The sequence below is a fragment of the Loxodonta africana genome, chromosome 17, assembly GCF_030014295.1.
Source record: "Loxodonta africana isolate mLoxAfr1 chromosome 17, mLoxAfr1.hap2, whole genome shotgun sequence".
Classification (NCBI taxonomy): Eukaryota; Metazoa; Chordata; class Mammalia; order Proboscidea; family Elephantidae; genus Loxodonta; species Loxodonta africana.
The window spans coordinates 68,627,473-68,642,011 of NC_087358.1; the positions used below are offsets into that span (position 1 = coordinate 68,627,473).

Genomic DNA, 14,539 nt, shown 5'->3' on the forward strand with positions numbered 1-14,539 from the left:
CAGCACTGGAGGTGCTCAGTTGTCTATGCCAAGAAATATGGAAGACAGCTTCCTGGCCAACTGACTGGAAGAGATTCATATTTATGCCTATTCCCAAGAAAGGTGATCCAACCAAAAGTGGAAATTATAGAACATTATCATTAATATCACACGCAAGCAAAATTTTGCTGAAGATCCTTCAAAAATAGCTGTAGCAGTATGTTGACAGCGAACTGCCAGAAATTCAGGCTGGTTTCAGAAGAGGACGTGGAACCAGGGATATCATTGCTGATGTCAGATGGATCCTGGCTGAAAGCAGAGAATGCCAGAAGGATGTTTAAAAACCTTTACCTGTGTTTTATTGACTATGCAAAGGCACTCGACTGTGTGGATCACAACAAATTATGGATAACATTGTGAAGAATGGGAATTCCAGAACACTTAATTGTGCTCATGAGGAACCTTTACATAGATCAAGAGGCAGTTGTTCGGACAGAACAAGGGGATACTGATTGGTTTAAAGTCAGGAAAGGTATGCGTCAGGGTTGTATTCTTTCACCATACCTATTCAATCTGTATGCTAAGCAAATAATACAAGAAGCTGGACTATATGAAGAACGGGACATCAGGATTGGAGGAAGACTCATTAACAACCTGCGTTATGCAGATGACACAACCTTGCCTGCTCAAAGTGAAGAGGACTTGAAGCATCTACCGATGAAGATCAAAGACCACAGCCTTCAGTATGGATTGCACCTCAACATAAAGAAAACAAAAACCCTCACAACTGGACCAATGAGCAACCTCATGATAAATGGAAAAAAGATTGAAGTTGTCGAGGATTTCATTTTACTTGGATCCGCAATCAACAACCACGGAAGCAGCAGTCAAGAAATCAAAAGACGCATTGCATTGGGTAAATCTGCGGCAAAGGACCTCTTTAAAGTGTTGAAGAGCAAAGATGTCACCTTGAACACTAAGGGGCGCCTGACCCAAGCCATGGTATTTTCAATTGCAACAAATGCATGTGAAAGCTGGACAATGAATAAGGAAGACTGAAGAACTGACGCCTTTGAATTGTGGTGTTGGAGAAGAATACTGAATATACCATGGACTGCCAAAAGAACAAACAAATCTGTCTTGGAAGGAGTACAACCAGAATGCTCCTTAGAAGCAAGGATGGCGATACTGCATCTTACATACTTTGGACATGTTGTCAGGAGGGATCAGTCCCTGGAGAAGGACGTCATGCTTGGCAGGGTACAAGGTCAGCAGAAAAGAGGAAGACCCTCAACGAGGTGGATTGACACAGTGGCTGCAACAATGAGCTCAAGCATAACAACGATTGTAAGGATGGCACAGGACCAGGCAGAGTTTCGTTCTGTTGTGCACAGGGTTGCTCTGAGTCGGAACCGACTCAACGGCACCTAACAACGACAACAATGTGGCTCTTCATAACTGTAACAAAACTGTTATATTGAATCATCAAAATACAACAGAGTACCTGAATTACAACATAAAACTAAAGGCTAAGCTAATAGCTAAATATCAAACATTATTATTATAGTTTTTAACTACTTTTTCATCATCTCTTGTCCTTATCTTTCGTTTGAGCTTTACTACCCTATCTCCACAGGAGCCCTGGTGGTGCAGTGGTTAAACACTCAGCTGCAAACGGAAAGGTCAGCAGTTCCAGCCCACCAGCCACTCTGCAGGAGAAAGCTGCGGCAGTATGCTTCCATTAAGATTATGCCTTGGAAACCCTTTTGGAGCAGTTCCACCCTGTCCCATATGGTTGCAATGAGTTGGAATCAACTCGATGGCAATGAGTTCAGGTTACCATATCTCCAATGCCTACGGGACGTTTCTACCTCAATGTCAAATTCAGCAGGGCCAAAACCAATCCCCTCTTTTCCACCAAACCAAAAAGCCTCCCTAATTTCCTTCTATCATTCCTCCAGCACCTAGCAAATTGCCTAGCACAAAATATGTGATAACTGAATCGTTTGTTACCAGCACACTTCCATACATTGGATTCAAAACCCCTGCATCAGTAGTGGACACTGTGGAGTGCTTGCCAGCTTCTGGCACAAAGGGGTGTTTGTTCCTGACAGCATTCGGCTGAATCCATTCATTGGAGCCTCCTTGCCCAGTCATGCCCCTTTCCTATTGGCAGCCTGTATAAAATGACTAGTTGACAGAGCATGGGAGAGAGATATAAAAGCCCAGTACCAGCTGCCATGTAGTCAACTCCAACTCACGGTGACCTCCTGTGTGTAAGAGTAGAACTGTGCTCCACAGGGTTTTCAATGGCTGATCTTTCGGAAGCAGATCATCAGACCTTTCTTCCAAGGCACCTCTGGGTGGACTTGAGCCTCTAAGCTTTCGGTTAGCAGCTAAGTGAGTTAACTGTGTGCACTACCCAGGGGCATCAGTCATTCAGCGGTAGAATTCTCACTAGCCATGCCGGAGACCTGGGTTTGATTCTTGCGACTCGTGCTTGATTCCTGCCAATGCACCTCAAGTGCAGGCACCACCTGTCAGTGGAGGTTTGCATGCTGCTATGATGCTGAACAGGTTTCAGCAGAGCCCCCATACTAAGATGGACTGAGAAGAAAGGCCTAGCAATCTATTTCTGAAAATCAGCCAATGAAAAATATTTGGATCACATCAGTCCAATCCCCAAGCAATCATGGGATGGCTCAGAGCTGGGCAGCATTTCATTCTGTTGTGCACAGGGGTCACCATGAGTTGAGATTCAACTCAACAGCAGCTAACAACAGAACAATAATAAAAGAACTACTGCAACACACAAGAGATGAATCAAAAATGTAACATCGAGCAAAAGAAGCCAGACACAGGAGTACATAATATAGAATCCCTTTTTATGTATTTCAAAATAGTCAAAATTAGCCTATGGTGACAGAAGTAAGAATTAGTGGTAACCTCCTGTGGAGAAGTATTGACAGGGAGAAGCACAGGGAGCCTTCTGAGAGCTGAAATGTTCTATATCTTGATCTGGATGGCAGCTACGCAGTGAATACATATGAAAATTAATCAAGTATCCACTTGAGTACACTTTATTGTATATAAATTATACCTCAAAATCATAAGTAAGTGAGGTATGAAGTATCTAGCACAAGTCTGGCAAAAATAGTTATTCACATATTTTATGAGTGCATATGTGACGGACACTGTGCTAGGTGCTGGGGACAAAAAAAGATTTAGACAGACTTGGTCCTGGCCACAGAATTCATAGATATGTAAATAAACAACTAAGATACATATAAGAGCAATCTTACAATCACATACTAGGTGGCATCTGCTTAGCTGGATGAATCAGAAAAGATACCAGAGTCCTGATGTTGGACATTTAAAAAAAAAAAGTCTAACAGCTCTAACGGATAGTTTTAGGACAACTGGGAAAATGTGAATCTAACCTATATTAGATATTAGTATTACATCGACGTTAAATTTCCTAAGCATGATAATTGTTTTGTGACTATTTAGGAGAATGTCCTTGTTGTACAGAGATACAAAATGAAATATCTTGGTGTAAAGTGTCACAATACCAGCAACTTACTCTCAAATGGTTTCGCAAAAATAAATGAATGTGTGTGATTTTGTACACATACACACACGCTCACACACGTGTTCATGAACGCACTAGCACACACACACAAAACTTTTTAAAAATAAAGTAAATGTAGCAACTTGTTAACAAACTTTGGCGAAGGCAATACAGGTGTTAGGTGTGCTATTGCCAACAATTCTGCTCGAAATTTTTACCAAAAAAAGTGGAGGGTAAATAATCATGACACAAAACTCTAAGATTTTTACAGTTACTTTCAAAACTTGTATTTATAAAGAATTAGTACTCAGAAGTCACTATAAGTCAGAACCGACTCGATGGTGAAGGGCTTTTTTTTTTTTTTTTTTTTTGGACTCAGAAGGTATTGCGCATAGCTTTGATGACAATTTAGAGACGTTTTAACACCCGAAGTATTCTGATAATCCTTTCCTTATACCACCAGAAGTCTTGACTTGAAAACTTTGAACTATGCTGGTAATACTGATTTCTGAACAATCACAGGGTTCCCGCAGTTAAAATATTTATCTTTCTTGATATTATCACAGAAGATTCCCACTGCCCAAAGGCCACCTATTGCTGGCTAAATCTCCACACCGCCACCAACCAATCACCTACTTTAAATACTTATTCAAAAGTAGAAAAATGTAGCTACTGGGATTATGATCCACAACGAGAAAAAAATAACAACCCCTTTATTCAATCTGCTTGTAACCAGACCTATTTTCATCAAAGATACACTGGAGGAAGTTGTTGTGCACTGGGGAGTCAATTTCGACTCACAGCAACCCTACAGGACAGAGTAGAACTGCCCCTAGGGTTTGCAAGGAACTGGTGGTCGATTTGAACTGCCCACCTTTTGGTTAGCACCCTGAGCTCTTAACCAATTTGCCACCAAGGATCCAAGATATAGAGAAACTGGAAGAGGGTCGAAGAGCTAAACTAAATGTTGAAAAGAATATGCTCAACTCAACTGGTGACCATGAAATTTCCTAAGACTCTGCTGTGTCCTCACCTACAAAAGCAAGAAATCAGAAAACTCCAAACCCGTGATGGAGAAGTCGATTCCAACTCATAGCAACCCTATTTTCCATCTCCAGCTCTTTGCACATGTCATCATAATACTTTACTTTGTCTTCTCGAGAGGCCCTTTGAAATCTTCTGTTCAGTTTTTTTACTTCATCAATTCTTCCTTTTGCTTTAGCTGCTCGATGCTCAAGAGCAAGTTTCAGAGTCCCCTCTGACATCCATCTTGGTCTTTTCTTTCTTTCCTGTCTGGAGATGGAAAACCAAAAGGGAAGAACATGCTTGACGATTCTCAAGCTGAAAGAACTGAAGAAAAAATGAAAGCCTGGAGTTGCAATAGTGAAGGATTCTATGGGGAAAATATTAAACAACGCAGGAAGCATCAAAAGAAGATGGAAGGAGTATACAGAGTCATTATACCAAAAAGAATTAGTTGATATTCAACCATTTCAAGAGGTGGCATATGATCAGGAACCGATGGTACTGAAGCAAGAAGTCCAAGCTGCTCTGAAGGCATTGGCGAAAAACAAGCCTCCAGAAATTGATGGAATATCAGTTGAGATGTTTCAACAAACAGATGCAGCGCTGGAGGTGCTCACTTGTCTATGCCAAGAAATATGGAAGACAGCTTCCTGGCCAACTGACTGGAAGAGATTCATATTTATGCCTATTCCCAAGAAAGGTGATCCAACCAAATGTGGAAATTATAGAACAATATCATTAATATCACATGCAAGCAAAATTTTGCTGAAGATCAATATACAGCTGCAGCAGTATATTGACAGCGAACTGCCAGAAATTCAGGCCGGTTTCAGAAGAGCATGTGGAACCAAGGATATCATTGCTGATGTCAGATGGATCCTGGCTGAAATCAGAGAATGCCAGAAGGATGTTTAGCTGTTTACCTGTGTCTTATGGACTATGCAAAGGCATTCGGCTGTGTGGATCAAAACAAACTATGCGAAGAACGGTAATTCCAGAACACTTAATTGTGCTCATGAGGAACCTTTACAAAGATCAAGAGCCAGTTGTTCAGACAGAACAAGGGCATACTGATTGGTTTAAAGTCAGGAAAGGGTGCGTCAGGGTTGTATTCTTTCACCATACCTATTTAATCTGTATGCTGTGCAAATAATCCCAGAAGCTGGACTATATGAAGAACGGGGCATCAGGATTGGAGGAAGACTCATTAACAACCTGCGTTATGCAGATGACACAACCTTGCTTGCTGAAACTGAGGAGGACTTGAAGCACTTACTAATGAAGATCAAAGACCATAGCCTTCAGTATGGATTACACCTCAACACAAAGAAAACAAAAATCCTCACAACTGGACCAATGAGCAACCTTATTGTAAGTGGAGAAAAGACTGAAGTTGTCGAGGATTTCATTTTACTTGGATCCACAATCAACAGCCATGGAAGCAACAGTCAAGAAATCAAAAGACACATTGCATTGGGCAAATCTGCTGCAAAGGACCTCTTCAAAGTGTTGAAGAGCAAAGATGTCACCTTGAACACTAAGGGGCGCCTGACCCAAGCCATGGTATTTTCAATCACATCATATGCATGTGAAAGCTGGACAATGAATAAGGAAGACCGAAGAAGAGTTGACGCCTTTGAATTGTGGTATTGGCAAAGGATATTGAATACACCATGGACTGCCAAAAGAACAAACAAATCTGTCTTGGAAGAAGTGTGTTCAGAATGCTCTTTAGAGGCAAGGATGACGAGACTGCGTCTTACAGACTTTGGACATGTTGTCAGGAGGGATTAGTCCCTGGAGAAGGACATCATGCTTGGCAGAGTATAGGGTCAGCAGAAAAGAGGAAGACCCTCAACGAGGTGGATTGACACAGTGGCTGCAACAATGAGCTCAAGCAGAACAACGATTGTAAGGATGGTGCAGGACCTGGCAGTGTTTCGTTCTGTTGTGCATAGGGTCGCTATGAGTCAGAACCAACTGGACGGCACTTAACAACAACAGCGACCCTATAGGGCAGAGTAGTAACTGGTCCATAGGGTTCCCAAGGAGCAACTGGTGGATTCGAACTGCTGACCTTTTGGTTAGTAGCAGAGCTCTTAACCACTGTGCCAACAGGGCGCCATAGAGATTGGAAAGTGCTTCCAAACTCTAAAGCTGTGTTACTTAATGGGAGAGAAGCTTTTATAAAGGCAAATTCAATACATTAAGCATTTCCGGATAGAAAAACAAAGGATTTTAACCATCTCCAAAAGAATAAAGATTTTGATGAAAACCGATCTGCTCACCAAACCCTCCCTTTTGAAAAGGAGGCACCCTTTAAAACTCATAAGAAGGAAGTTCAAGGCAAAAAAAAAAAAAAAAAATTCTTGTCATATTAGAAGCAAACTCATTACATCTAGGCTGAAAACAAGGAAAAAAAGGTCTGAATCAATTCATACATGGCACGTCGGGGAAGCTGCTTCAGAACATAACCTAAAACTCTGGGATTTACTTCTGATGCCCTTCCACAAGTTTCTTGGTTCCAACGTTGGGAAGAACAGGCCAATTTGTACGTTACTGAAGAAGCTGTAGTGCAGACACCGGCACTGGAGCCAGATGGTTCCGGAATTAAACCTCAGGTTTGACCTTTCGTGACCTAGCCCAAATTACTCGGTCTCTGAGCCAGTTTCTTCATCAATGATGAGAATGTTATTGACTCCCTTAGCGTGTTGCTGAAAAATCTAAACGGGATTACCGTAAAGCGCCGAGCAACAACAAAAAAGCAAAACCTGTGGTTATTCTCCCACGGTCGGTCCGAAAGATTATTTTCTTACTTCCCCACTTAGTACGCCGGAAAGCATCATATTACCATTCTTAAAAAAACAGAGCAGTTCACGATTATTTGGAGGCGGGGGAACAATTTCCCTGCCTGGCCCGAGAAAAGGCAAGTCAGTCAGCAAGCACTGCTGGTCCCAACACACTTTCAGCTATGACAGTTCCCGAGACACCAACGTACACGTGAAGGGCATTTCCCCCTCAAAGAAGGACCACGAAAGGCTCGGCCCAAGGTGCTGGACGCGGGAATGGCGGCAGAAACTGCCCCGTCCCCAAAGCTCCCCTAGACCGCACCCGGCTCCCCGCCGCCCGCTCGGAAACTGAGCGGGGAGCCGCGGGCGGATCGCAGGGGCTGCCGGCGGACGGGGAGCGCGGAGGAGCGGCGCAAACACGGGCCCGCCCGTTTCTGGTGGCCAGGACTCAGGGCAAGTCGGCCGCAGGCCCGGCTGGGCACCCGGGAAATGTCACCGCAAGAGAAGTAACCGCGAACAGGGGCTCGGGTCCCCTCACACCTCGCCCACAAGCACCAGCTCTCCCACTTAGCCCTTTCTTCTGCCGACTCTCAAGGAGGGAGCGGGCTGGGCCGCAATACCTGGGCGGCTGCCCGCAGCGCCGTCCGGGGCCCAGAGCTCCTAAGGGCGGCGACAGCCCACTGCCGGCTGTAGAAGACGCAGGCCGCCATTTCTGCGTCCTACCCCGTCCCCTCCGCACCGCACGCATGCGCAGAGATGCGGGACGGCCGGCGGCCCTGCAGCTCCCGACGCGCGCCCCGCCCCTGGCCCATCCCATCCGGGGCGGGGCCTTTGGTTAATTGGGTCGCTGCCGGACTCCAGGGCAAAGGCCGGCGTTGTCCCCGGGCCGCGAAACTGGGCTTGGCTGGCTCAGAATAAACTTTGACCTTTGTAACTGGGCACCGCAGCCTCAGTATCCGACCTGGGGACAGAAAGCAACTTGAACACCTCCTAGCGAAGTGTAATAGAAAGACGACAGCGCTGCCACCCGTGTGATCTTAACTTCTCTGATCCTCAGTCATCCAGGAGCTAATTACGGAATGTAAGCATTGGGCCAAACAGAGTGTTAATCCTTTCGACTAGAGCAGTGCAAGGAGACGGCCTGCCGTGGTTACCAGTCATGACTGCACACTGGAATAACCTGAGACGCCGTTTTAAAAAGCCCATTCCCGGGCGCCTTCTGAGGGGTGGGGTCGGGACATCTGTATTTCCTGAAGTTCTCACGGTGCTTTAGATGCACGCACTGAGCCTTGAAATGACAAGGGCCCTATCATAGAATTAATCACCTACTTCTGATGCACAGCGGCCCAATCCACGAAACAGCACTGTATAAAGAAAAAGTGAACCCAAGAAAAGCGGCCTATCAACTTTGGGATAGCTCCCCAAATCTCTGAGTTCTTAATAGATCTTAACGGCAGGACCTTTTTAAGGACCAGTAGCACTAACAAACTGATCTCAAGGAATCCTTAGTCACCAACAGATATGCTATGCAGTTAGAAACAGGGAGAGGGGGAAACAGACATTAGTAGTTCAGTTGTCTCTTGCTCCATCCTTTTACTGCCCACCCTAGCCAATCAAATAAGGTGAGGATAACTGACCAAAAAGCTGGGACTGGGGCCTACCAGTTTCTCTTAAGAACACATAACCCACCAGATATGAATACTAATACCAGTTGCCATCCAGTTGGTCCCAACTTATGGCAACCCCATGTGTGTATGTCAGAGTGAAACTGTGCTCCACAGGGTTTTCAATGGCTGATTTTTCAGAAGTGGATTGCCAGGCCTTTCTTCTGAGGTGCCTGTGGGTGGACTCAAGCCTCCAACTTTTTGGTTAACAGCCAAATGTGCCAATCGTTTGTACCACCCAAGGACTCCCAGATATGAATAGGATGCATTTATTGTCCAGCCAGCTCTCTTTTTCAATTGTTACTGAAGACAGTGCTAGCATGTACAAACAAGCAACAGAATCCAAGACCAATCTTTTTAAAAGGCACGTGGATAAACCCAGAATAAGTCAATGTACTAAAATAAGATGTAAGGCTGACTGGGTTAACCTTGATTCACACTCTAGTCCTGGTCACAGGTAATGCATAAAACAAGACATCTCCATTGCGAGGTCTCCTCTGATACTAGCTTAAAAACAGGCACAGCAGCAGCTGTTCAGGAGCTTCAGTGTTAAAGAAAACAAGGAAGACCCATGGGTCCTGGATTCTCTGGAAGCCTAAGCAAGGGGCGGAGGTGTGCTCCTCCCTCATTGTCCCTTAAATGTTTCAAAGCTCCATGTATTTTGTTACCTCCTTCAAAGAATTCAATAAGGTAGAATGATCATGAGCCTCCTACCTGCTAACTTTGTTACATCATTATATGTTCACGAAAAACCTGTTTGCTATAAACCAGAATGTTTGTAGCAGTTTTATTCATAACAGCCAGAAACTGGAAACAACCCAGATGTCCTTCAATGGGTGAGCAGCTAAATGCAGTGTAGTACATTCACATCATGGAGTATGAATGACACCTGCTTCTGATGCACAGTGGCCAGATCCATGGAATGGCACTGTATAAACCACTATCTCAGCAATAAAAAGGAATGTACTATTTATATACTCACTATTATGATCAGTGGAAACCCTGGTGGCATAGTGGTTAGGAGCTATGGCTGCTAACTAAAAGTTTGGCAGTTTGAATCCACCAGCAGCTCCTTGGAAGCCCTATGGGGCAGTTCTATTCTGTCCTGTAGGGTCACTATGAGTCGAAATCAACTCAATAACAATGGGGTTTTTTTGGTATTATGCTCAGTGGGAAAATAAAAGTCAATCTCAAAAGGTTACATACTGTATGATTCCATCTCTATAACGTTCTTGAAAAGACAAAGTTGTAGAAATAGAGAACAGATTAGTGGTCACCAGGGTTAAAAAGAAGATGGGGCAAGTGAGCTCCCTGAGTGATCCAAAAGATTTGCGTTTGACTACTAACTTAAAGGTTGGCGGTTTGAATCCATCTGGGAGCACTGTGGAAGAAAGTCCTGGTGTTCTACTGCCATAAAGATTGAAAAAAAAAAAAAACTCATTGCTGGGATGGGTAGCTTTCGGATGGCGGCGTTGAGGAGCTTTGCCGCCATTTTCCCTCCGTCTTGGCCCCAGTGTGATTGCGTCGACCTGATGATGTTGCCATCATCACAAGAGCTATCCACTAATCGTAATAGACCACGCTCCTAAATATGCCGTGAAGAGTCTACCCCTACTCTGTTTCCTCCCCATGTAAACCCCTGTGTCTGCCCGTTGGGAAGCCGTCTTGGTGACACAGGTCCTAGTGTGCTCCTTTGCTTGGCCAATTAAGTAAAGTTTTCTTCTTTTGCTTTCACCTGACTCCTGTCTCAGTGTTGTGGCGAGCAGGACCTGAAACATTGCCATTGGGTTGATTCCGACTCATAGCGACCGCATAGGACAGAGTAGAATTGCCCCACAGAGTTTCCAAGGAGCACCTGGTGGATTCCAACTGCTGACCTATCTGGTTAGCAGCGGTAGCACTTAAGCACTATGCCAGCAGGGTTTTCCTGTAAAGATTACAGACATGAAAACCCTGTGGAGCAGTTCTACTCTGTAACACATGGGGTTGCCATGAAGGGGAATCAGCTCCACAGCAATGGGTTTGGTTTACTCCATGGCAATGGGTTTGGCTTTTTTGGTTTGGGGGGCAGGCGAAAAGTGGGTGTGACTATAAAAGGGCAACATAAGAGATTTTCATGGTAATGGAAGTGTTCTATCCCTTGACAGTATCAATGACAATATCCTGGTTGGGATGTTACTTGTCAAAAAATGGGTAAAAGGTAAAGGGGATCACTTGGTATTGTTTCTTAAAACTGCATGTGAATCTACAATTATCTCAAAGTAGAAACTTTAAAAGTCAAAAAAAAGAAATGATAGTATTGGATTATAATCCACTGAGTAAAATAGAAATGCATGAGTCTGTAACAATATAGTTTAAATACTTGACTAAACAAATGGGAAGAAGAGTACACTCTTCTTACAGAGGATGCCAGCAGTTAAATATAGATGGAATGGTGGAATTGGAACCTCCTCACCTGGCCACCATCACAGAAATGATTACTTAGCACAGGAAGCATCGCTGGGGACTGAAACTAGGGGATGAAGGTTTGATGGGGAGTGGAATAGTCACATGGTCTCAGTGTATCTCCCCCACAAAGTGTTCATTGAATGCAAAAAGTAAAAGAAGTAACAGTAGTGGGAAGACCTAGTGGACACCAAGTGATCAAGGTTAGCATCACCAAATTTGGACAAAAAATAATCATGTGCCACTTGATAGGATACAATGGGAAGAATACGTCATCATTTCTGTGATACTCCGGCCAAAGATTCATAGCCTGAAGTTGTTGTTGGTGTTGCTGTGTGCCGTCGAGTCGATGCCGACTCAGAGCGACCCTATTTAGCCCTGAGGAAATGTCAGACAGACCCAGATTGAAAAATGATCTGAAAAATGATCAGCTTTTTATCTTCAAAGGAGTCACGCCTATGAAAGTCACAAAAAGACTGAGGAACAATTGCATCTGAAGGAGACTGGAGAGACATGACAACTAACCGGATGCTTTTACTATGAAGGACATGGTTGGGACAATTGAGGAAACTTAAAATCGGGTCTACGGGCCGAATGGTAATTTCCTGCTTTTCATGGTGGTGCTATGGCTATGTAAGAGAATATCATTGGTAGTGGTGAGGCATCATATCTGCAACTTTGTTTGCCTTGACTGATTCAGAATCAGAACTTTCTTTGTACCATCCTAGAAACTTTTATGTAAATTTGAAATTATTTTAAAACAAGTATCTGTCCTAAAGATACTATGCAAATGAAATGAATTAACATGTATAAACGTGCTTGAAACAGTGCCTGGCACGTAGTAAATGCTCAGTAAATATTAGCACAAAAAGTAAAGTACCACCAAAAGGTCAGCCATTACCCTAAGGCAAGGACGAGAGGATAAGGGGGCAGGGAAACTACAGCACTGGAAACAGAACACAAAGAGAATGTTGACATGTTGTGAAAAATGTAGTTGATGTCACTGAACAATTTACATAGAAATTGTCAACTGGGAACTGAATTTGCTGTGTAAACTTTCACCAAAAACAAAATAAAATATATTTTTTTTAAAAAGTAAAGAATGAAAAAAATAAGTGTGGAATCCAGATCTATTTCTGTTAGAATGGTCTCCATTGAAACAAGATTACATTTTAGATTCTCACCTTAAGCAGAAGGTTAACCAAGTTGCTACAAGATAAAACAATGTCCTATTTCTGTTCATCTGTTATTTAAGGCAGCCGCCTACTATAAGTAACTCCCACTGCCTTGACTGTTCTTTGCCCTTCTAGTCAATATTAACCAGTTGCCGTTGAGTCGTTTCCGACACATGGCAGTCCCATGTGTGTAAGAGGAGAACTGTGCCACACAGTTTTCAAATGGCTGACCTTTTGGAAGGAGATTGCCAGGCCTTTCTTCCAAGGCACCTCTGGGTGGACTGAAACCTGGAACCTTTCGATTGCAGCCAAGCAGATTAACCAGTTGTACCACCCAGGGACTCCAGTCAATATTAAGAGCCATTTAATTTCAGGATTCACGTGGCCATAGTGGAGAAATCCAAGCAGCAAGATGACTAGTAAAACCAGAAATGTGAGTTAACTGTGAAAGCATAAATGCCAGAAGTTCCCAGAGAGGATACAAAGGGGGACCAGTCTTCCGCCCACCAGGGTAAAGGACAGGAGTTGCAGCAGCAAGAAGGGTAACTCTGCTTCCTTCCACCCCAGTCCCGAAATAATGAGGGTGTGGATTTAGGAAAAGGCTAAAATTACAAGTGCATAGGGATATGTAATGGGCTAACTGTCTGTCAAAATGTGCACTTTTGAAACCAGCTTAGGTCACCCAAATAGCTGTTTCTTATGTAGTTCTTTGGCTGTAGGAAAATAATAAAAACTTCCAAGTGACTGCCTGCCGCATTGATCTTTATCTTCTTTTAAATTATCCCGGGATGCCAAAGAGTAAAAAATGTTTCTTGAATGTGGGAGGAGGGGGCCTCATGCTGGTAAAAAAAATTTTTCCTGTAACTAGCAAGGTGGCCTTGGGCCAGTCATGTAACAACTTTGTGCTTCAGATTATCTATAACCTGAGACAATGGGCTAGAGACTCTCTGAGGTCCCTTCCGGTGCTCAAGTGCTATCTCTCTGTATCCCCCCACAACCAACACAAGTCAAAGAAAAAATAACTTGCTTCCTCAAATCCAAGGTTTCCAAACTCCCCTAGGTCTCTTTTGTTTCTTTAATTAATTCAGAAAAGCTTCATTGGGGTATTCCTTGCTACAACTGATCAGTTTTTCCTGACCAGTCCCACCATCTGGCAGACTGAAAATGTCCCATTCCTAAGCAACATTGTCTAGGAAGAACAGCATATTCAAATGGAGATGCCAAAAAAAAAAAGAAAAAAACTTTTGCCCATCCAGTCTATTCCAATTCACGGAGACCCCACGTGTGCAGAGTAGAACTGCACTCCATAGGGTTTTCATGGCTGTGACCTTTCAAAGGAAGATTGCCAGGCCTTTCTTCTGAGGCACCTCTGAGTGGGTTCAAACCACAAGCCTCAGCAGCCAAGCTCTTAACTGCTTGCACCACCCAGGGACTCCTCTGTGGAGATAGGTGTTGCCTATGGAAAACGAGTTGTCTTCCCTTTCGAACGTAGTCTGTATCATACCCTGAAACGTTTGCAAGTTGACTGGTCAAGTTTAGATAGATAACTCGTGATCATGTACCAGGGCAAAACCAGACATTCATTCAATACCCATGGAAGCAATGTCATATAGTAGTGAAGAACACGGGCTACCAAGCCAGACAACTTGGGCTAAAATCCACCACTTAAACTCGATGTGACCTTGAGCGAGCTACTTAACCTGCTGCGTCTCAGTGCCTACATCGGTAAAATAAGGATAATAGTAAGACTGCCTACCTCAGAGAATTGTTGTGAGAATTAAATGAGTTAATAAATGTATAGCATTTAGAAGGAGCCCTGATGGTACAGTGGTCAAGCGCTTGGCTGCTATCCGAAAGGTCGGTGGTTTGAACCCTCCAGCTGCTCCAATG

At 43.8% G+C, this 14,539-nt stretch overlaps 1 protein-coding gene across 1 annotated transcript in view; it reads right to left on the minus strand.

The window, feature by feature from the left end:
* SUCLA2 (succinate-CoA ligase ADP-forming subunit beta) overlaps positions 1–8,116 on the minus strand; it is an 86,215-nt gene extending 78,099 nt beyond the window's left edge. Inside the window, exon 1 of the mRNA XM_010592615.3 lies at positions 7,986–8,116. Coding sequence (XP_010590917.1) covers positions 7,986–8,075 — 90 coding nt within the window. The 5' untranslated portion in view covers positions 8,076–8,116. The remainder of the gene's footprint in view (positions 1–7,985) is intronic.
* Between the last annotated feature and the right edge of the window lie 6,423 nt (positions 8,117–14,539).